Source organism: Dermacentor albipictus, chromosome 5 (assembly GCF_038994185.2).
Source record: "Dermacentor albipictus isolate Rhodes 1998 colony chromosome 5, USDA_Dalb.pri_finalv2, whole genome shotgun sequence".
NCBI lineage: Eukaryota > Metazoa > Arthropoda > Arachnida > Ixodida > Ixodidae > Dermacentor > Dermacentor albipictus.
This window is the reverse complement of record NC_091825.1, coordinates 56,572,947-56,597,619: the sequence shown is the minus strand read 5'-3', so window position 1 is coordinate 56,597,619 and position 24,673 is coordinate 56,572,947. Positions and strand designations below refer to the sequence as shown.

Sequence of the window (24,673 nt, the reverse complement as noted above, 5' to 3'; positions counted from 1 at the left end):
CTCGAATCCCAGCCACTGCATTACAATGTGGGATGGAATGCAAGGAAGCTTGGATACCGAGCCTTGGATGTACGTTAAGAATCCTTGAGTGGTCAAAATTAATTCATAAGCTTTGTGTGCCTCATAGCCCACAGCACAGCTTTGAGACATTAAACCCCACAATTTCTCAGTGTCATATATCTGTACTTGTTGTAAGGAGTCTCAACTGTATTATGTATGAAGGCTTGTGCTCATCTTTGTCATGCCTCACATTATGTGCACCCACTTACTGTAGAACTTTTAACAGTGATGTTTTTTTTTTTGAACCACTAGGTGGCCTACCAAGCCTGGCAAGGCTCGCGACAAGCTGCAACAGTCTCTCAGGTATGATGCAGCATTGTGCAGGCAAACTTGTTTTGCTTGCTCCGCAAGATTGCGTGCACATTTTCTTGCTGGGCATTTATCAACTTCTCTCCATTATTTTATTACATCATTAGAGCCACTATGAACAAAACTTTGAGGAGTTGAATCAATGAAAAATGGTTGTTATACAATGACTTTTCAGCTGAATCTGACGACTTGTGGCTCACATTTCGCATCTGCCATCTAACCTCTCGAGTTCAGTAGCACTGGTGGCTGCATGCTATTGGACAGATCTCTCCATCTCTTACACGTGCGGAGGCATGTTGAGAGCAGGTTGGCACAGGTGCATTCTATTCGAATTTGTCTTCGTTGCTCCATGGGCAGTCATTATTGTCTTGATATATCTCGCTTGATGCAAATGTTATGGTCACACTGCAACATGCCATGCCAAGTAAGATAAAAAGAACATAGCCCTGACAGGTAATTGAAGGCTTGACACTAATCTTTCACTAGTCCACAGTGGAATCCCTGTCGATACATTCCGTTGCATTTACCCAGCTGGTATGTCGTGTTCGTGGTTCCGATCTGAATCCCATTGACTTTTATGTGTTATGTACCCATTTGATACAGTGCCATTCTGTAATGTTCTTGCATCTTGCATTGCATCCGAAAGTGACAACCACGTAAATGTAACGGTGCAGGGAGAAATGGACTCTCACATGTTGCAACAGGTAACCAATTTGTTGCAACAAACAACCAAAGTCTGCAATAAATAAACATAGTTGCACAAGCCAGGCACTGCACAAACATTTGTAGAAAGCACGCAAAGAGCAGTTGACGAAGCATCTGAAAAAGTGTGCATTGATTCAAACCTCCCGGGAACCGCACACACTGGGCCAATTCTGCCGATTACAGGGCTACATTTACGCTGGGGCCTGCAGGGGTCTTATTTGCTATCACAATTGCCGGTTCTCTTTAGTCAGCTCCAGGATGCAGTAGAACTATGTTATGCGGTGAAGCATACACAAAATATTGCAGTAGGAGCCACTGTCAATTAACACTGTACGTGTCCCTTTGTTATGCACACATGCATCTGCCCTTCCTGGTCACAGTACGAGTGCTGACACATCTAACTGCACTGGCTGCCACTCACTGTTTCCGACATTGTGCTGTGGTGATTTGCGCCCTTCCTCATAGTCATGTTTTCCCAGCTGGTATGTTTTCTTTTTTATTTCATGGTCCCTTTAAGAATGTATCAATGGGGTTCCACTGTAGCAGTGTTATCATGCGACATGTTGCTGCTCCTCACAGTATTGTACAGGAACCCCTGTTTTTATTCTTTCGATTCTAAATGAATTTGTGTTTACTGCTTCTTTGTTTTCATTGAAGTTTTGTGGTGGGATGACATTTTCTTGGTCCCCAGTGGTTGGCAAAACATGTTTGCTTGCCTTGTTTGCTCAGTACACACGAGAAACTACTGTTGCCTGCACCCCTTGCCTTTGGGGAAGTGAGCTGCTGCAAGGACATAGACCGATTTCACCATATGTTGCCTACTAAGTCTGGACAAACTGGGCAAACAACCATTCCAAGTGATTTGCAGAATGATTACAAAAATAAAAATAAAAAATAAACACTTGTTACAAAATTTGAGTTAAAAACAACGCAAGGGTAAACACAAAATGTTCTGTTAGTGTTAGGGATATCTGGAATGTCGTTCTAGATACAGTGCAAGATGCTTTTACCAGGCTAGCCATAAGGAACAAGGACAATGAAGTTGCATTATATTCAGTCAAACGTGGTAAATTATATTGACATGATATGTGATCAGACCGTTGCTTGAGTGTAGTTTCACAGAGATGGAGAAGCAAATAATATTGATCAGACATAAGAATGTTGCCAGAAAACTGAAGGTTGAAAAGTACGTTCGGGAGGACTTGGACAGTAGAGATCTTGCGACAACAAATTATTGCCTGCAGATTCTTGCTTCTGCAGCAGTGGCCTGTTGCCCACGAAATCTTGCATTGCTTTGTAGCCTCGCTAAGCAGCCGGGATACCACTGTTTCACTCTCTCGCAGGATGGTGGCGGTCAGCAGGACAACCAGCTGGAGGCCAACGGTAACAAGGAGACTGAAAAGAAGGAAGAAGGTCGTGTGACACCGCTCATTGACCTTTCCTCAGACACGGTGTGTGTACAGTCTGTGTTCTTCTGCACTTTCCAGTCACTTAGGTGTCTAGCAAGGCGGGTGGCTAGCCAGCCTGACACATTGACAGCCTTCAAACTGTGTGAACAATGCAAACAGTGGATGAGTATACACAAATGAGTCCTTTTCCTCGTTCTTGTCTGATTTTTTGCACTGCTCAGTGCAGTAAGTCGCCAGCTATGCCAATCAAGTATCCCTGTCAAGCCACATTGACAAGCTTGCAAAGTTGTTTTGCTGTTCAAGTTGTGCAATACAGTTTTTCTTTTTTAACTGTTTCCGTACTGTGGAGAAGCTGGTCATTATTTTTGTAGGTTATGCAATGCATGCGCGCGCACACACACACACACACACACACACACACACACACACACACACACACACACACACACACACACACACACACACACACACACACACACACACACACACACACACACACACACACACACACACATGTATTATATAATTTTTTTTCTGAAGAGACTATTGCACTAAAAGTTTTATGCGATACATGAAAGCAAAGCAGAATGAACGCTCTTCTCAGGGATACAACTTTTATTAATGTGATTTATGTAATCAAAAGAATATAAATTAACACAATTGTAAAATAAAATTGAACAAAACTTGTAAAGGTACACTTGTATGTATAATAAAAAAAATGCTAAGTTGCATTTTTTGAAATATGCAGTGCTTTGCTACCTAATAGCAACTATCTGCAAAAGAATGATAAATTTTCCTTTAAAAGTACATGCGCTACAAAAATTAAACACAAAGCCCTACAGTTGGGCGTGCCATGCAGCAAAGTAGCTCCACGATGTGAAACATAGGGGAACTCGACAAGTCTTGCAACAAACTATTGTTTTCTGCTGCGTTTCTTCTGTTGCAACATTTTCGACAGTTTTGGTATGTCTCCATCTTAGCTTGTGGGGTTCTCAACCGTGCTCTTGGGACAAAGGAACAACAACACAGTAGCGCAAACAATCACAAGGACATTTATTGCACCTTTCATAGACTAAATGCCTGCTAGCCGAGTTGCTATCCACAAGACATGCTGATAGGTGCGCGAAAAATCGCGGAAGTCCGACTCACCGTGACCGGATAACGAGCGAATATGTTCGCCCCATGCTGGACACCAACGGCCGGTCGTTCGCGCGTACGGTCACGCGAACGGTGGCATGTTCGAACGAGGCCTCGCGAGACAGTCTCGCAGAAGCATGGATCGGCGCACGCGCGGAACGTCCGCGGCGTTTGCCGTCCCCGAGCCAAAGAAGGAGAAGAGCCTTCTCCTTTTTGCGCCTAAGTAACCCTGCCGTTAGGTGGCACAAGCAGAGCCACACTCGCGCCATCTCTCGCAATGCGCTTCAACCACACCGACTGCCGCGGGCACCAGGCCACGCGGTGAAGCCGGATTACAGGAGACGGGAGCTATGCGGGACAACAACATATCATGGGACGCGTGAGAGTCGCGCATCCCCACAAGCTTGATGGCTTCAGTTGGCGGAGGAGCACAAACTACCGATGCATGCTCAAGTTCTAGGTTGATTTCTGTCGTTGTCACTCTCAGAATCGGTGGAATAAAAAGACAGCATCCCCCAACTTGCTGTTGCTTGTGCCATCAATAATGTCAACCACAGGCGCAGCAGAATCGTGAGATCAGCAATGTTTCAGAGAAGGCACGCTTCTTCCGGAGGTGGCCATTTTCACTTCTAACCCTGATGATCGCACCCACATCTTCGAAGTCTATTTTAATATTGCCACCAAGCAGGAAATAATAAGAAACAAAACGTTAGTTCTACTATACGTCAGATGGCATAATGTGTCCGTGGGCAATGCGGAAGGTCTTAAAAACAGTATTTGAAACCATCGTTACCAAGGAAAAGAGTTAGGAATTACAAACAAAAAATTTTGTCTCGTTTTTATTTCTCTTATTGGATAGCGGTTGACCTAGAAATCATGCCATGGAGCCTCTGAGAGAGCAAAAATAATACCTTTATATGTGACCAGTTCAAAACATGTGTCAAGTGCAGGGTGATTTGGACATGAAGCAGGAGACTGTTCAGATCATTGAAACTTGATGTGGCTGTCTCATGGTACCAGACACTGCTGCCGCGCGCGCTCGCGCGCGCGCACGCACGCACGCACGCACACACACGCACGCGCACACACACACACAAAAACACGCACGCACACGCACACACAGACAGACATACAGACAGACTATGACTTTGCTGCCGAAAGCTTGGTCCATTCATCACTTGATGGGACAAGACAGGAGAGAGCGCCTCCCTGCACTGTAAAAAGAAGCACCCAATTGAAGAATTTTGGCAGACTTTGGCGACATGGTCATTGTATGGCCTCCTACCGGCACATGCTTGATCATGTTGTGGTACCACATGACTGCCAGCTCTGCTTTCAGTGACGTGAATAGTCTCCAGCTTCACTTCCAAAGTTGTACTGCACTTGGAATATGTTTTGAAAGAGTCCACTGAAAAGTTATGTAAATAATTATTTGGGGAGCTCTGCATTGCAGTCGAGAATGGCAGAAAACTAGGTGGGGTGATGAAAGGAAATTTGCAGGTGGAAATTGGATTCGGCTAGTGCAAGACAGGAGTAATTAGAGACTGCAGGGAAAGGCCTTTGTCCTGGGGCAGTGGATATAAAAATAGGCTGCTGCCGCTGCTGCTTCTGCTGCTGCTGCTGATGATGTTGACGATGGAACTGAGGCTTCATACCGCAATTATGGAGTCTACAGCTACTGTTGTGCCATTACCACAAGCCCGGATCCCGAATCTGCAAGATGCAGAATCTATCCTGCGAGCGCCATAATTCTCCCTTCACAAGTCAAGATGCTGCGCCTTCGTGCGGGAGAAGCCTCGGCGGAGCAGCGTGTTTTGACGTGTTCGCGTGTGCCCGACGGCCCGGCGCCGCACCTCCCTTGCCTGGAGGTCACCGCGCGCGCGAACTTTGAACCGGGTGGCCAGCGCGGTCGCTGGTTGGACCCCTCGGACGACCGTCGTGTGCTGACTTTGTATTGGGCCGGTTGAGTGACAATGGGCCTCGGGGATTATAAAAGCAGAGACACGCCGCTCGAAAACAGGATCCGCCGACCCCACCTGGAGAGAGGGTCGCTCCCGACTGGGGTGAGATGTGTCACGCGTTTTCGCCGGACGCCGTCGTGCGAGAACAGTCGCGTTTGTGTGAGCTCTCGGCCCCAGTGCCGATCCGTTTATGTCCTGTATGATAACCTGTATATAATGTATAAAGTCCCTTTTGTTATTCTCATCGACGCCAGGCTCGGAGTCTTCGCTACCAACGCTCTGTCACGAAACGGGTGAAGAGCGCTACGGGACCACAAAGCCGTAATCGTGGTGCAGCGGTTGAAGTTCGTAACACTGGCGGCACCGGTTGGGATTTCGTAACACTGGATGGCAGCTACGGGATTGACCGGCATCAGCTACCTCGGCGCGGTGAGTGCCTGAAGTTTACCTCAAACACCAGACTTTCTTTGACACAGGGTATAGTAGCTTAAGGAAGGATTTGGTGTTGCATTGTGATAACCTTGGGTGTTTCAAGCCTAGTAAGAGTGTTTTGAAAACCAGGGGATGCTGAGGGGGTAAACAGGGCAGTGTGTGATATACTTGCATATGTCTTACTAGTAGTGTTATAGTAGCGTACGGCAGGTATATTCAAAAAGGGTAAACAGCAGGAGGACAGTGTGAACGATGGAGAAGTACAAGGTGAAGGAACTTCTCGAAATTTGTGAGGAGTTGGGCATTGAGTTGGGCTCAACCAAAAGAAAGAATGCGATCCTTGAGGTCATGAGGACTGGGGACGTAACGGCTGAGGAAGCCGCAGAGGCCTTGGCGGGTATCAATGAACGTCGGGAAAGGGAGGAGAAGGAACGTTGCGAGCAGGAAAGGAGAGAACAGGAACGTCGCGAAGAGGAGAGGCAGCGACGTGAGCATGAGCTTAAAATGAAAGAGTTGGAGACCCGAAATAACTCGCTGGCGCCTAGTCTCACTTCTAATGTTCCAAGAATACGCGATCAACTTCCACCCTTTGTCGTCGGAGAGGATATGGCCAAATACCTCGTGAAATTTGAGCATGTGTGCGAACGGAATAGCATTGAGCGATCCCTTTGGGCACAGAATCTGTTAGCCTTGCTTCCTGGGGAGGCATCAGACGTAATAACTTGCTTATCGAAAGAGGCGTTTGAGAGCTACAGTGATGTGAAGGAAGCGCTACTGCGGAAGTACAAATTGTCACCCGAAGCTTTCCGGCAGAGGTTCCGGTATGCAAAAAAGGGTAAGGAGTCGAATGTTGACTTCGCGTTTCGTCTAAAAGCCGACCTGGTGGAATGGCTGAAGGGCGAAGAGGTTTACGACGACCGCGACAAAATTGTCGAATGCATCGCGTTGGAGCAGTTCTACCGTTGCATTGATGAGGATGTCCGGCTCTGGCTGCAAGATAGGCTAAAGGAGGTTAAGCTAAACAAGGCAGCAGAGTTAGCGGAAGAGTATTACACCCGCCGCAGCTTGCACAGCAAGGCAGTGCGCGTAGAAAAAGCTGATAGAAGAGATGGGTTTTCCGGGAAGTCCGACGAACGGAAGCAAATCACGCGTCGCGAGTTTCGGAAAGATGAGTCTCTTACCAAAGAAACTGTAAGGGAAGGACAGAATGCATCTCAGAATGCTAACGATGGTCCCAAGCAGCGAAACGATACGATGCGTTCTTTTGAAAAACGGAAGCCGTTAACTTGCTACAATTGCAAAAAGCAAGGGCACATCGCAGCGAGCTGCCCAGAGAAAATTGCTTTTGCGACAATACGGGAAACTAACAAAAACATACGACTATTGGAGCCATATATGCGGGAAATTAAGGTAAACGGCAAGAAGTGCCGAGCACTTCGAGACTCTGCAGCAACTATGGACGTTGTCCACCCGTCTTTCGTCTCCTCGAGTGATTTTACGGGAGAGTGCGCTTGGATACGGCAAGTGGCCGAGGAGGAGAGTGTCTGTTTACCGATCGCAACGGTTACCATTGAAGGAGAGTTTGGGAAACTTAACACAGAAGCCGCTGTGTCTGCCGCCCTCCCGGAGCACTTTCCCTACCTCTTCTCAAATAGCTCGGAGCAGCTGCTGAAGGATCAGGGCAAATCATTCTTTGCCGACGTGGCGTACATGGCCCTCACGCGATCCAAAGCGCGCCAGCTGTCAAGGGAACTTGACTTTGAGTCGGTGAGCGAACAGCGGTGCGGCACACGGACTGATCAGGGTAACTTGAGTGGCGAGCAGGCACCGGAGAGGCAGAGCTCGGAGGCTGGCCTGGTCGAGTGTGTCCTGGAAGTGACTGGGAGTGACGCGTCCCGTGCTAGCCGCGATAAGGACACGACGCCGCAGTTAGGCGACGCAGGATCCCTACTCGCTCCGGTTTCCGCCAGCTGGCAGGAGCTGGCTGCAGTTGAAAGAGAAACTCTGATTCGCGAGCAAAAGGAAGATTGTTCAATAGCCGATCTGATGAAGAGCGTCAAACTGGGAGTGAAAAAAAAGAGGGTTTCATTTTACGAGGAATCTGGCTTATTGTACCGCCGCTACACAGATAAGCAGGGTCGCAAATATGAACAGCTTCTGATTCCTCGGAAATATCGCCGACAGTTACTGGAACTCGCGCACGAAAATGCGTGGGCAGGGCATCTTGGCTTGAAAAAGACCAAGGCTAGAATGGCTCAGGAGTTTTATTGGCCGTATTGTTGGAAGGATGTCGAACAATTCGTGCGCTCTTGCGACACCTGCCAGAGAATCGGCAAATCCACTGACAAGTGGAAGGCACCGATGAAGTTGGTGCCAGTCATATCCGAACCTTTTCGGCGACTAGTAATCGATATTGTAGGCCCTCTGCCAGAATCAACGAACGGTTGTAGGTATGTTCTGACCGCCCTGTGTGTCGCGACCAAGTTCCCCGAGGCAGTACCTCTTAAGGAGCTAAATTCCTCCCAGGTCGTGGACGCTCTGCTCTCAATGTTCGCACGCGTCGGGTTCCCTTCCGAGATTCAGTGCGACAATGGCAGCGTCTTTACCAGCTGCCTAACTTCTACTTTTTGGAAAGATGCGGCATTAAAGTAGTGCACAGTTCCATCTATCACCCGCAATCTAACCCAGTAGAGCGGATGCACTCGGTGCTGAAGCGAATATTGAGAGCCCTGTGCTTTGAGCGTCACTGTGACTGGGAGGCCTGCATTCCCGCCGCTATGTTCGCCTTGAGATCGGCTCCCCATGAGAGCACCGGCTTTAGCCCCGCGGAGCTTGTATATGGCCGGAGCCTAAGAACTCCGTTGCGCATGCTGCGAGAGTCTTGGGAAGGCAGTGACGACGACCCAAATGTAGTCTCGTACGTCCTCGACCTCCTCCAGAGGCTCGGGAAAACCAAAGATCTTGTAGAGAGCCACATGAAGGCGGCGAAAACCTTGTCAAAGGAATACTACGACAAGTCAGCAAAAAAACGCACCTTCGAAGAAGGTAGCCAAGTGATGTTGCTGCGACCGTCGAAAAAAAACAAGCTCGAGGTTCATTGGGAGGGGCCCGCAAAGGTTGTAACTAAGCTTTCCGATACCAACTACGAAGTTAAATTAGGGAAACGGCCCAACAAAATTTACCACAGTAACTTGATGAAACCCTACATTCAGCGTCGCGCGATTATAAGCATGACGATAAATGCTGACGATGAGGAAGGGGCCGAAATCCTGACGACGGCTGATATGAAGGGATGTGGTATAGAGCTAATGGTGGAACAGCTGACGTTGGAGGCGCGTCTAAGTGCCGCCCAAAAGGAGGATTTAAAGGGAATCGTTTCAGAGTTTAGGGAGGTTTTTTCGAGCCGTCCCGGAAGAACGACGGTCCTAGAGCATGACATCGAGTTAACCTCTGATCAACCGATCCGCAGTAAACCGTACCGGTGTTCGCCCGTGCAGAAAAAAATCATGGCTGAGGAGATTCAGCGCATGCGTGACTTGGGGGTTATAGTACCAAGTGAGAGCGACTACACGTCGCCCTTGATACTAGTCCAGGCTCCAGGAAAAGATCCGAGGCCATGTGTCGATTATCGGCGTCTGAACGCGATAACCCGAGATCAGACATATCCTATACCGAACCTGGAAGAAAGGGTAGAGACAGTGTCGAAGGCAAATTATATCTCTACCCTGGATCTCGTGAGAGGCTATTGGCAAGTACCCCTTACGGAACGGGCTAGCCGCTATGCCGCCTTCGTTTCCCCGCTTGGAACATTCCGGCCACTCATGTTGAGCTTCGGCCTCAAAAACGCGCCGTATTGTTTCTCTAGCCTGATGGACAGAGTGCTGCATGGTTTAGGCGAGTTCGCATTGCCGTACCTCGATGATGTTGCCATATTTTCGGACACTTGGGAATCACATCTGGAGCACTTGCGAGTCGTGTTGAGCCGGTTGAAAGAGACAGGTCTTACTGTGAAACCAGCTAAATGTCACCTAGGTTGCGGTGAAGTGACTTATTTGGGCCATGTGGTGGGGCACGGCCGGCGTAGACCGTCCGACATCAAAGTAGCTGCTATTTTGAACTATCCCCGGCCAACCACGAAGACGGATATACGGGCCTTTTTAGGTTTAGCTGGATATTACCAACACTATGTGAGAGACTACTCTGACCTTGCCAGCCCGCTAACCGACGCACTTCGGAAGTCGGAGCCCGTCAAGGTGACGTGGGACTCAAAGAAAGAAAATGCGTTCCAAATGCTGAAGCGAGCATTAAGCCATAAGCCCGTTCTGACGGCACCAGACTTTTCGAAAGGTTTCGTCATTCAATGCGACGCGAGTGATCGCGGCATGGGAGCGGTACTATGCCAGGAAGATGCTAGTGGTCATGAACGACCAATTTTGTATTTAAGTCGCAAACTAAGTTGTAGAGAAGAGGCCTACAGCACCTCTGAGAAAGAGTGCGCCTGCGTTGTGTGGGCCGTTCAGAAGCTGGCTTGTTATGTCTCCGGTTCTAAGTTTGTTGTGGAAACAGACCATTGCCCTCTAACTTGGTTAAGTAGCATGTCCTCTAAAAGCGGCCGTTTGCTGAGATGGAGCATGACCCTACAGCAGCACAGCCTCGTTGTCCGTTATAAGAAGGGAAGGTTGAATGCGAACGCTGATGCTCTAAGTCGTGCATTCTAGGCCTCGCTTCTTTCAGTGGCCTACTCGTTCCTGCTCGTTGCTTACCTTCTCTTACTTCGCGACGACCTGTCCTGTTCACAGGGAGATCGGGGCAAAAATGAATGACCTCATTTGCTTCCTCAGTAGTATGTTTTCGGTCCAAAGCGATTTCAAGGGGACCATTCTATTTGTCATTATTATTGCTGATTATTGATTGTTTCTATTTTGTTATGTTGATGATTTGAAAACTGATTGTTTAAGCCTTGTGTGCTAGATCGTACACCTGCCTCTTGTTGCAGCGGGAGAAAAAGGGGAAAACAATGTAGTTAGGTTGATTTGAATTATGGCCTTGTCTGGTGTTTGACGGGAGACAGAGGGCACTTGTTCGTGTTGGGTGTTGCCTTTTGCCGGTCGGTTTTGCAAGCTGCAGAACGACCAAGCGGGACCAGTGGCGAGAAGCAAGGTCTTAGGAACGACCCGAGCGGAGCTGGTCAAGGTGCCTTGGCGACGACGTGGTGAGCAGAGCTCCTGTCCTGGCGAGTCGGACCTGGGCACGTGAGGTTACCTGGCGTCCCGACACTGGACGTGAACTTGGACGAGCCTGACGAACGTGCGCGCCTGGCATCCGAGCCACGTGGAGGCAGCTCGTCTTCCCGGCGCCTTATCTGAGGGCGGGGATGCTGTTGTGCCATTACCACAAGCCCGGATCCCGAATCTGCAAGATGCAGAATCTATCCTGCGAGCGCCATAATTCTCCCTTCACAAGTCAAGATGCTGCGCCTTCGTGCGGGAGAAGCCTCGGCGGAGCAGCGTGTTTTGACGTGTTCGCGTGTGCCCGACGGCCCGGCGCCGCACCTCCCTTGCCTGGAGGTCACCGCGCGCGCGAACTTTGAACCGGGTGGCCAGCGCGGTCGCTGGTTGGACCCCTCGGACGACCGTCGTGTGCTGACTTTGTATTGGGCCGGTTGAGTGACAATGGGCCTCGGGGATTATAAAAGCAGAGACACGCCGCTCGAAAACAGGATCCGCCGACCCCACCTGGAGAGAGGGTCGCTCCCGACTGGGGTGAGATGTGTCACGCGTTTTCGCCGGACGCCGTCGTGCGAGAACAGTCGCGTTTGTGTGAGCTCTCGGCCCCAGTGCCGATCCGTTTATGTCCTGTATGATAACCTGTATATAATGTATAAAGTCCCTTTTGTTATTCTCATCGACGCCAGGCTCGGAGTCTTCGCTACCAACGCTCTGTCACGAAACGGGTGAAGAGCGCTACGGGACCACAAAGCCGTAATCGTGGTGCAGCGGTTGAAGTTCGTAACACTGGCGGCACCGGTTGGGATTTCGTAACACTACCTAAGAAGGCAAGAAAATCAGAACACAGAATTTTCATGTCGGTACTCTTTTTAACGGTAAATGTGAGGAAGTATGCAGTGCTCGCTTCTTTTCCTTGACAACCTGTACTTTACCTGCCGTGGTTGCTTAGTGGCTTTGGTGTTGCGCTGCTAGGCACGAGGTCACAGGATCGAATCCCGGCCATGGCGGCCACATTTCGATGGGAGCAAAATGCAAAAACACCAGTGCACTTAGGTTTAGGTGCATGTTAAAGAACCCCAGGTGGTCAAAATTGATCTGGTGTCCCCCGCTATGGCGTGCCTCATAATTAAATTGTGGTTTTGGCACATAAATCCCCCTATTTAATTTTCTGGCAACCAATACTTTCAAACTCTTGTTGGTGCGTCACATGTGCAAAGGCCCAGTGTCTTGCAGTGCTGATCCTTTGTGAACACACATCCACTGCCCTTGTCACCTACAGGCAGCAGTAATGCCCACCAACAGTGCACAATAATCAGTGTCGATAGTTTGCTGTGTGCATATTGCCACGTGTGCAGCAAGGATATTTAAACTTTGGTGCCACATTAAAGGGGTGCTAGGGTATGCTACAAGAAGTGTGCCGAGCTGTATGATGCTTAGCACTTTGTGAGTGCATGCAAGACACAAACCTTCAAACAGCCATGCACATCAGTATCCAACTCTGTTTCTAAGTTTATATGCGACGTGAAAGAGCAAGTTTCTCTTTGCTTAATAAAAAAAAAGGTTAATTTTATTTGTTGGGCTCAAGTTCATGCTTGCTAAAAAAACTAACAAATGTGCATATTTCTGTGGGCCTTTGAAGGTAAATTTTACTTTGTGTTTTTACTTTTATATTCCTTTTCATAGTGCCAAGGTTACACTGCAAGATCTGGCCATGTTTACTAATGATCAATGTGGTTCACTGGTTCTACGATTGCTCTGCCAGGCTTCCTTCTATAGTTGCATAGACATCTGTGATGCCAAGCACAGTCTAGTCTTCCTGCCGAAATTGAGACTCTATTTTCCTTCTGGCTTGCAGGAAATGGAGGCCGCCTTCGGGCGTCTAGGCGCGAGCCCGCCACTTTTCTCAAGCGGCCTGAAGCCTCAGGAAGAAGAGGAGCTGCGGCAATTCGTGGCCTCAGGCGCATGCAGTCGTGAGGCAGGTCTGCTAGACCGTGAGGACGACCTCTTGTCGCTCTGAACTGGAGCCACACAATGGCAGTGCGGCACTGGTCCGACCTCTGTGCAACAGTGGTGCAACACTAGTTTGCACCGGGTTACCACCGGTGCTGGCCATTACCTGCCATGTCAGATCGGTGTCTGGATGAATTGACAGCGAGCAGCAGGATCTCTGACAGAGACTGCAGTGTTCGGAAATGTTGTGTAGGTGCTTAGGGAAGGTATGCGGCCTTCTGTTGTTCTACCTTGAGTGAAGCTGATGGACGAGGTTGTGCGAGGCCAAGAAATAAGTGGGGTGCCCCAGTGGGGGGGAGGAGACGGAAGGGGTTGCCATCGTGTGTGTGAAGCTGACACCATGCCGGTGTGTGTATTGAGAAATGTGCCACATTGACCAGCTTGCCAAGTTTATGTTTTTTGGGCGTTAGCGCTATTCTAGGCTGATGGGCCGTCGGAAGTCCCTTGACGGGCTTGTAGGTTACTTCAGCTCACATAATTGAGGTGAGTGGTTGCGGTGCAAGGGAAAGGATGCAAAGACGAAAACACACATGCTGTGTAGATGTACTGTTGATATCGACTGTCTTTTTTGTTTGCACCAATCCCAGTGGACGCTGTTAACGCATTCACTGAACTTTGTACCACCCACTAGAATGGGCCCGTGTTGTTTTGGCAGGCATGCCTGTTTTAACCTGGCATTTATTAGAACAGGAGTAGGAATACTGGAGCAGTGGGAGTAGTGCACGAGAGAAATGGGAGCACTGACTTTCCTTTTGCGAACGAAACATTTGCGCTGCTTCAAGAGCAGAACAGCGAGGGGCAGGGTCTTCTCAGCAGTAGAGGGGACATCGTAGCTCTCTGTTGCCATGTCACAGCTCCTGCCCGCAGTGCACATAGAGCCAGTAGCAACTCGAACACATAGCAAGCGCAACTGACATTGGAAGTAGGCCATGCTGCTGGCAAGGAAGAGATGGGGAGATAAGAAAGGAGGTGGGGCCTGTGATGTAATTGCTACCTGGGCTCTTGGCTTGGAGTTGAGCTGTTCTCCCTCAAGGGCTGCAGAAGATAGCACCAACCTTTCCAGTTCCCCTGCTTTCCAGTTCTTACTCAAACCACCTCATCATTTCTTGGCTCTGATGTGGGAGAAAGCAGGGGAGAAATGTCTGGTGCATTCACAGATCAAGGCAGTTTCTCCCCTGCATTCTTCCAGAGCCTCTGCTGTTGGGAGGCCAGCTCACACTGCCACCTCTTGGCTGTGTTCCAATACTCGCCGTAGACGGCAAAGTAGACTGCTAAGCAGACAGTGGCCATCTTAGGTCTTGCTCCAATTCTGACGAAGCCGCCAAAAAAAGCTTTGTGAAGACAGCGTTGAAATCACAAATGAGTCAAGCCACTTTGCTGGCCAAACAAGATGGCAGCTGAGTAGGAAACCTGCTGGGAAGGTCGTCTGCATACAAGAAAACATAGTCGTGCTTTCCTGTGCACTTAATTTAAGCTGCAGTGTGTTTTTCATAGTTTCAAACACAAAGTGTTAAAATACAGCTATATTATGAACTTTGCTTAGCTTTTTCTTGTCAATGCAAAGGTGGTGTCAAGTCACAGTGACGTCTTCCAGGCGGTTTCACTACTTGGGCTCAAAGCTCTCCCATTAGCTGTCTACATAGACCGTCTCCAATACTGGCCAGAGTTGGAACATACCCTCTTAACATTTCATTTGCTTCTACCTTGGAGATTTCTAAACCTTCCTAAGAAAAATTTCACGTGATGGAACGCTCTCTGAATTTGGCCACTTCCAGTGTACAGCTGAAGTTTTTGACAAGGTTTGGTGGTGGGAAACTTGGCTACCAGCATCGACGCTTGGCTGCTCTAGGAGGCTCGACACCCGTCGTGATAGAGCTTGGCCGTGAGCGCCACAGTTGAATTTGGGTGGCTCGTCAGTTTGGCATATTTCAAGCATGTGTGTGTTGTTTTCTGAGATTTATACTACCACATTATAAGAAAGATGTGGTACTGCCGCGAGATGGCCTCTCCAGGTCTAGCCACCATTGTCGGTCATACGTACAGTGTCCGAAGTGCCTCATTTTTCCCTGGTGGCTTGCGTCATAGCAGGCCTGCACTTCATGTGCATGTACATAGCACTCGCTTTTGAAAAGTCTGAAGTTTGAAAGTCTGTTGTATGTTTGCTGCTCTGGGAAGCAGTCATCCTACATGGAATTTATTTGAGCGTGAGTAACGCAATCGTGCAAGAAAGGCAGAAGCGGGAAAAAACCTGTGTCGTTTTTTAGTATTGGGAAGTGCTAAGGTATCCTACGGTTCTCTTTCTTAACATAGTGTAGTCTCTTTTTGTCTCCTTTACAAGTACCAACCTCTTTCTCTCTGGGAGGCTTTGGCTTCCAGTGACTGCGGAAGTCGTACAGTGAGGTTCAATCTTAAAGGGAATGTGCACTAGTTGCTCTGCCGTCAGTTACAGCTAGCGGATGCGACGTAAAAGGCTGTGAACAACTGTCTCGTGTATAGATACAAGCCTGACGCATCGTATCAGCCATCTTTCCTTGTAAGATCAAAAATATGTTGCAGTTATCCTGGCTTCATTGCTTGCGAGGTGTTCCTCTTAAGAGCGGGCCATACTGTGCAGGCATTGCATTTTTGCTGAGCTTTGATGCTGCGAACAGTTGGTAATGGGAGCGCTAGCTTCATTATATGTCTTCACTGTTGTGCATATCATTGTTAGCAGTTGATGCAACATTTGCTGTGTGTTCTTTGTGCGGCACCTTGGGAAGCAATTGGGGGCTCAGCCATGTTGCAGAGAGCAAGGCCTGTGCCAAGAGTTGAAGTAGTAGTTGGTCCAGACTTGCTGAAGGCAACAATTGCCCACACGGCACTTATTTGCAGAGCCCTCATGTCACCCAGTGTCCCTGACACTGCCAAACTGAAGCTTTCCTCGGTACAGCTTAGCCTGTTGAGCCCTTACTGGAAGCAAGATGTGGTATTTGTGAAAGCATTGTCACCAGATGGCATTGATTGGCATCTTTTGCACATTCCTTCATGCCAGGCAAAACCCTAATGCTGGTTGAGGGTTAACAGTCAGAACATTATTGTAAACAAAATGTCTTTACTTTCGAACACGTTTTTGTTGGTACGTGTCTCGGCAGCAATTTTTCTTGCTGCGCTGTTGTGTTTCCTTACTTTGTATTAGAGACAAGCGGTTCTCATAGAGTTGTTGATGCATCCACTACTGGCCCACATGTTTTTCTCTCCCGGTTGTTTTCAAGGTTGTGTTTTTGTTTTTACCGAGCCGCGTAGAAAATGATTTTGTGTCCATCAGCAATGTAATAGCAAAGCACTGTTTGTCTCTTCGCGTTGATTATTGGTGGTTGTGGCAGTGCAACAGTGAGACAGTTCTGGCAACGCGGAGGCTCGCATGCAAATGTGTCCCGTATGTTGATGACAATTAGGGCTATCAATGAGGCATGCAAATGCTGCCTTGCTGGCCCTTGCTCAGTTTCGAATTGAGGTCCCATCGTCAAAGCCATTGCGCCACGTCCTTCACAATGAGGATGGTTTTTGCAAGTTGTGTACACGTGTCCTTACCAGTGGCACTGGCCCTTATCAGTGGGCAACGTGGACGGTGTTGGCGTTGACAGACTTGAGCTTTGTATGCGCCATGTCGATGATCTTGCCTGCAACAACAAGCAGTACACGAGCACGGTTTCTTTAGTACATTCAGTGCATGTCCCGGGTTTTCTTCTGCTGCAATTATGCTATCAAACACTTTTTCGATGCACTGTTGGCAGCATCTGGGGGGAACGCAAGTAAAATGTGGCGCTTCTCACAATGATGCATTAATTTTGAAGATTATAGTAGTTTTGATATTGCAATTTAATGCACCGGAAGTGCAGGTCCTGGCTTTTTGCCTTGTTCTAGCATCGAAGCTGTTGGGAGGTGTCCTACAGACAAGGGCATTGTCAAATGCAAGGGCGGTGAATGTCTGGAATCTGAACGGGCACTAAATGTTTGTTCCAGAACAGAGCTTTTATTCCTTGCTAGATGGGATTGTGCATTGCTCAGGGCACCGTTCTCTCACGATTGTCTGTAAAAGCATTGTAATGCAAGGACTGAAAAGTGTATGGCTCACTTCATGCTATATCTATTACCTTCTTCTAAAGTGCTTTCTTCAAGACAAACATAACTTTTGTCATCTGGCTGTGATGTCCAAAAGTGCTTGCCTAGCGTGCTGTTCATGATGCAGGGTGTGATTTGATACAGAAGGTTGTTCATTTGTGTCATTTGACTGGGTGCGGAGTTTAATGGCCTTGAGGGCCATACAATTTGATGGAATGTTATGCGAAAGTAGCGAAGTAATGGACTTGCATTTAGCTTTATCAAATGATTCCTACATCTGTGTGTTGCAATTTGCATGGTGCGCCTCTACATTCCACTGCGTGCTCCTTGGCTTCAAAGAAGTTAGGTCCTCACTGCTCCACCACCCTTTAAACTTTTGCAAAGGACAGTACATAGCGTGTAGGTTGCAGCAAGGGTAGAGCACTGTCACCTATTGCAATTGCATTTCTATGCCATGCCGGCTTAGTATAATTGCTGGTTCTATCTTGTGCTGAATGCCTGCCAACGATTGCAGCATTTTCGCCAGTGGTAGTCTGTACACTTTAATGCAGTTTTCTGATGAGAGAATCATATAGACGACAGACACAGGATGTTAAACGCTATATTTGCACCCCATGTGATGACATGAAGCAGTGTTAGTTAATTTTATTTTGCCAAGAAATACTATTTTTCACTATATAACACCTGGCACAAGCCAGGTCTAAGTGATGCTAGACACCAAAATAGGATGTCTGAAACCGTCTGGGGCGAGTGCAACGCTATTGTATGTTGCGATGTTGTGTGTGTGCGTGCCTTGCAACCTGTTTGTGCAGAGTTATATAAAAGGATGTGTAGCTCACCGCATTTTTGATGGCAAAGGAGTCTAAACGTGGCATAGACGAATGCGCTGGCGGGCACTTAGGGACACTAAATAGTGCTACAGAGTTACGCTCAATTGCTAATTTATGCTTCTGGTACACCATAATCACGAAGAAAGGTCTTGGTTAGCCGTAAAAGAGACAAAGTGGAAATACAGATGGCAAAAACACACTGAAGTTGCGACACTTGACGTCACAGTTTCACATAACCTGCCTGCAACTAGTTAATAATAGGTTATCATTACATGAGGAATAAATTACAAAATGATGCGTGCACAGAAGAATCCTCTAAAACCTTAATGTACTGGGTATGAAACTAAAGTAAGAGAAACCTTGCCAACGTTTTCTGTATTAGTTACAAACCTTTTTTTTTTGCCTGATAATTGAATATAGAGTCTTGAAAGAGTGCATCACTGGCATGAGCATACTTAACCATTGCTCTTTGGTGTCATAAGCGTGCCCAGTCAAGATGACAATGAGTGCTTACTGTCTCGGTTTGCAGACTGTTCCTCCTGGATTGAAAAGGAAGTAGGCTGAAGTGGTGTTGAGAGGGATACGCTGGGTCCATTCACATTACGGGCACATCTATGTGTGTGCTGCACGTGGAACGTGCAAATATTTTTGGCTGCAGCCACTCGTGCTGTGCTGTGTCGACACTGGTGAACGTCGGGGATGTTTGTATCCCGGTTGATACTTGTTTTCTGGCATGTTTAGGTGTGCAGTGTTGTTGGAACCACAGTGGCTGAACTGTTTGCAGTGAAATGGAGAAAATGACTTCTTTGGAGAAAGCCTGTATCCTGAAAGCTTGTTTGGTGTGGTGAAAATGCATGTGATTGTAGAGTGGTTGTCGTGGCATCAAAAACCGGCTTGTTTTAGTAAACAATAGTGCAATCCAGTCCAAGCTGCAACCCAGTGCAAGCTTTTGCATCATCCATTTCTTTTGCTTTTCCTTGTGTTGGCAGTGCTGTGCAAATGCCGAGTGATAATGACTGTCGGGGACTGGCTGTCTGGAAATGTCACCATCTTGTGCCCTCGGCAGTGACACGCTGGCTCAGCGAATGTAGTTGCTTTTTGTCCGTTCCTTTGGAGAGTTACAAGAAATTTAATAGTGCTGAAAAAAAAATGCGACAGCATGATTGTTCATTATGTTTATGCTCCAATTCTAGCCTTCCTTGAAACTATAATGAGGTGTCCTTATTTCTAGTGTTCAAAGGGAGACAGAGTTTATACAGAAGAAAATGGGGAGGTTGCCTGACTGAGGGAGAAGAGAAAGGAAAAATACCAAGGGAAAGGGTGATTATGGCAATGGAACGAACGATTGGTATGATAATGATGCAAGTTCTATGCACTTAAGAACCCAGTTTCTCCTTAAGGTGTCGGATCCAGCCAACTCTTGTTGAATAAATGTGCTACAATCTTCAATGCCTGACGTGCAGGTCTCCAGTATGGCCAGGCCCAATACAACACCTTCTCATGATAACCAGTTGTGGAAGTGCTTGAAGGACGTAAATGTAAATTTATATTCTCCCGTGCTAGCTGATGGTTCAAATAAAATTGCTGGAAAGATTGCGTGGGTTGAAAGTGTTGCTGCTGTTGGTCAAGCGAAAGCATCATTTCCTGTATAGCTTTGTGTGGCTTGTTGCAATCGATTAGTGTGTTTCCAATATATCAGCTGAGATTATATGTAAAGGCCTGGAAAGAATTGCTAATGCATAGATAATGCATAGCATATCATGTAAACAACTTTTGGATAATGTTAAAGGCACCCTGCAGTAATATTGGTTTTTTTCCATGTTCTGTTAACTTTGCGTGGACCATTACAGTATCATTTTGTTACAGATTCCCGTTACTCACTGAAAAAAAAAAGAAAAAAAAAATTATATATTTTGCATTTACAATTAATAGTTAGTAATATTTTTTTTATGTTGAGCTGATGTGACTGTTCTCCGTTTTACACATTTAATAGAAATTATCTTTCTGTGCAAGTTATGTTCCTTTAGTATTGCTGTTGTAATTGTGTATGCTTCAGGATGTTTGCTCGTGTGTGGAGTAACGACAACATGATGAAAAGGTCTTTCTTTGGGGGGGGGCGTTCCTAAATTGCAAAGACCAGCCAAGCATATTTTGCAGTTTGCCTTGAATTTCCACTCATATGTAGACAGTGTTTCCAAGCTTCTCATCTTTGAACTTCTGATGTTATATTTCTTTTTTCTTTCTGTTTTTCTCTTTGTCATGTTTAGCTTTACTCTTGTTTTAACATCTTTCTGGGACATCTTCTAGAGTTAATAGAACACTTGTTCAAATGTGAATTGCAAGCATGTTCATGGGCAGAGCTGAGAATTTCAGGTGACGGTTTGAACTGAAGCCAAGAACAATGTTTTATGGTGTTCATAACCAGCATGGTGTTCATAACCTAAAAGTTCAGGTATGTGCCAAGGGGTGCAGCCCTTCTTTTTGCCTTGCCGAGTTGCTACCGAGCAAGCAGATGTGATGCATTTAGCCGATTCAAAAATTTCTTGGCCATTGTGTACTATGAAAGCGGAGATCTCGCATCAAGTGCTTCTTGCTGTTGTTGGCAAGCTTGTATTTGTCTGATGTGGAACCTGCAAAGTATCAATTCATGATGATACTTTGGAGATGATTCCCACAATCCTGCATTCATTAACATTACTTGCAGGAAGTGTTTGTATGGGTACATGTCTATACTTTTCTAACTATGCACCTGTGTTTGTTGTTGTGATTGCCATCTGTTAGCAGTATTCGTATGTGGAGCAAATGTAGAAAAAGACAGCCTTTTCTTAAACATTGGGCAGCGTAGTTTAGCTACGGCCGTCCTTAAACAATTGGCCCCTGTGAACAAGTTGCACATCACATTTGATGACATAGTGGCATGTGTTTCTACATGATGCATCATGATGCATAATCTAGCACTCGTGAGGCGTTCTTAATTTGAATTCATGTCTGCCCTGAAATGTGTGCTTTGAGTTCACAACTAAAAAATTTGTAATAGCGTTCTAACAGGCTTGTTTTAATTGCCTTGAACGCAAGTGTTATGTTCATGTTGCAGTCTCCTGAATCTCTTTTTGTACCTTCTTCCAGTAAACTGCTCTCTGCTGCTTCTGACATGGCTGTAGAGAACATCTGCTGTTTAGTTGTGGCAATTCAATCAATTCTCTATGGTTAAAGGATGTGAAGTCAACACTAGTTGAGAGTAAAGGAAGGACAGATGTCCTGCATTCCTTTAACCTATAAAAAAATTCACGTTGCAGCCAATAATATTATGAATGGTCTTTGCTACAGAGAAAAAGACACAACACCATGGAGTTAAAATTACTTCGGCATGCATTCTCATAGCTGCGAGTTTCATTGTTACTTCTGTCATTTGTTGTGCATTGTTCAGCATAGACATATTGCATTTTCGAAACTCAGATGCTTTAGTGCTTGATTACAATGCAAAGCGCTGCCATGGCAATTTTAGAAAATGTTGGTGCATACGACCTGCCCTGCTTACAAATGAACACTGCATACAATAGTTCTAATTATGGGCTGTAGTCTTAACATTATCCAGACAGCAGCATTGTCAACCCTACTCTCCTGTTATGCTAAGCCACTTGCATCCACGATTTCTGTAGCTCTCTGTTGCAGGACTTTGATGGAGTGAGAGCTTCACTTGCGCCTTGTTTTTCAAGCCAATGTTGTGTGTAAGAACATTTGGCAGAATGCTTTGTTTCTTGCATTTATTGTTTTCCTGACCAATGTTTGATGTTCATCCTTGTTGCCGCCACTTCTCTTTATGCCCCAGTGCTTTGCATGCTGTTTGTTGGAGCACTTACAAGCGGCGTGCCCTGGGACTCGCGGTTTTTTCCGCTTGTTTTATTTGGCCTTTGCAGTCTTGAAGACTGTGGCCGAAGATCTGTTTTTTTCAATAAAGCCTAAAAAAATCTCATGCCAACTGTTTATTGTGTCGCTTCACAATGCCATACTTTGCCGGTGTGGTTATTAGATGTACTCGTGCAGCCTTCAGAGAATTTTTAAAATCTTTACCTATTATGACATAAGGGGAGGGTAGCACTTAGGTTTGAAGTAAATAAATAAGGTGACAAAGATTGCCTGATAAATGGTGGATTTATCTTTTCTTTGTATTTTTCTTAAACTGTTGTACAACCAGTAAGTACTATTGGTCAAGATTTCACATGAATCCCAACTGGTACCAGTTGCTACTAATACAACTGGTCCAGGTTCTAATTCAAGGTTTACCTAGGTGAAATAAGTTGCTTCCAGTACAACAGGTTAGGGCTTTGGATCGAACCCAGATGGAACCAGCTGTTGCCCAACTGGCCTGTAACTGGAGTCAGTTGCTGCCCACTTAATTTCTAACTGGGACCAGTTGGTTTACAATTGAAACCTGTTGATCCTAGTTAATGCCAGTTGAATTCCTAGTTCAATACTTTTTCCTGGGTAGAACATCAGGTTTTTGTATAGATTCAAAGAACAGTTTGAAGCAATTTTGAACATAAGAAAAATTATGGTCAGCTAGGTAGATCATATGGACTCACTTCTTTGCAGTCGCTCGTGCATAATACGTTTTTTTGCATGAACATTTTAAGCCTTGCTCATGTTACCAAGTAGCAAATCGCCCTTTGTACTATAAGGATTGCTTGTGATGTCACATCGTTTAGAAGTCACAATATCCAATCCAGTTTGACAGCTCAAATGAAAAAAATGAAAAATGTAATGAAAAAAGGGACTTGTGTTACATATATTTTTGCAAGCTGAAATATATACAGAAAAAAAAAAGAATTCAAAACGCAGCTTCTGTTTTCTGCCGACATGCACTCGCATGGAATGTATATATGCACTCATTGTTCGGCTTAGTTCCCACGTGTAGAGGAGACAATTTTTATTTGAAATGATGCTTCATGTATATCTTTGTGGAGGACAGGAAAAAAATTTTAGGTCTGCAGATCCTGTGCGTCTTGCGTACATATGCTGCAAAACTGCCTTTAATTCCACATTTAGGCGAGATAATTTTCATTTGAAATGATCGATGCTTCATTTGTTTCATCTGTATGTGGAGGGCATGGAAAGAAAGTGTGTTCTGATCAACTCGGATTATAAACTGAATAGTGCTAGGTATGCAGCTCATGTACGCTTATTGCTTAATATGTGTTTCAGGACTGCCTTCGAGAGGCTCTAATTAATTGCTCTCAAGATCAGAAAAAAAGTGACATACAATATTTTAAAAGGCACATAATATGAACTTTCAACAAGTTGCATCAGCATATGCATGTGCTGTAGATATGACATAAGGCACAATGGTGATCAATCGCAATCATATGGTGTGGAATCTAAGTGCCTGGCAATGACACGAGATGGTGGTGTGTCTAACTAGTTCTACTAAACAAAATCTATGAGACAAATACAGAGCGAAAGCCCACGGTTAGATGAAACAAATAACTTATATGGACAAAAAAGGTGTCGCACGGTTACTGCAGGCAGCAATACTTTCTATAGGTTTTGTCAGCATATCTTTTAGATATATATATAGGCAGTGACTACAGTGACGGGGCCCGGTACTTTAACATCCACACTACGGTGACGGGGCCCGTCGCTTTAACAACAACACTACACCGACGGGGCCGTCACTATAAAGATGTCGGTATTGGGGGCGAGGACCATAGAGTTTCCTACAAAATTCTTGTAGCAAACTCTATGGCGAGGACGATTTACGGAGTCGCCATCTGTTGGAGGCGCCTCACATGCGTCGGCGTTAAATAAAGGCTAAATAAACATACTACGCGGCAGCCCTCCTGAACAATGTTGCAACTACTCTCGAAATGGCAGTATTTTACCTTTAAAATAATCATGTTGGACAAACAGAAAGCACAGAATTGTTTACAAACGCTATCTCTTTGCCTACTACGTACAGTAAGCTGGGACACTGCAAGCGGTCGCCGCAATCGATTCCACCGAACCGGTTTGCGTGAAACGTAAGCAATCGCTGAGAAAACTATGTGAAATATGTTCTTATAGTGGGATGGCTGTCTGTGTAACTAAATATAGCATAACAGAATGAAGCTGCAATGCAGCGATCGCACGGGTTCGCGGTGACCGACTTCGCGTCTGCATGCATGTCGATCGCTTTCGCTCCGAGCACGTTTTCGCACCGTACCGTGAGCTTTATGCCGCAGCATATGAACATTTGACAGTACGCAAGCAACCATTGTTGCATGGACACTATCGGAGCTGTTCAAAAATAATTTCGTTATAGCTAGGGTCTTCGACTCCTACAGCGACTTGAGATATGTTCCGTCGCGATGATTCAGTCTTAATTTTCTTTTTCTTTTCTTCTAAAGTCTTGGAAGCTTCAATATCATTATTTCTCAAATTTCATCGAACTGCATGTTTATCGGTCTTCTAAGCGAGCAATTACCCGCTGCTTCTTTTTCTTAATTCAGTAGAAT

At 46.3% G+C, this 24,673-nt stretch overlaps 1 protein-coding gene across 2 annotated transcripts in view; it reads left to right on the top strand.

Annotated features, from left to right (window-relative positions):
* Positions 1-22,155, top strand: part of LOC135911189 (low density lipoprotein receptor adapter protein 1-A-like) — a 44,702-nt gene extending 22,547 nt beyond the window's left edge. For both annotated transcript variants that reach the window (XM_065443376.2, XM_065443375.2), the window contains exons 5-7: positions 313-363; positions 2,418-2,525; positions 13,097-22,155. In XM_065443376.2, coding sequence (XP_065299448.1) covers positions 313-363; positions 2,418-2,525; positions 13,097-13,258 — 321 coding nt within the window. In that variant the 3' untranslated portion in view covers positions 13,259-22,155. The remainder of the gene's footprint in view (positions 1-312; positions 364-2,417; positions 2,526-13,096) is intronic.
* The last annotated feature ends 2,518 nt before the right edge of the window (positions 22,156-24,673 follow it).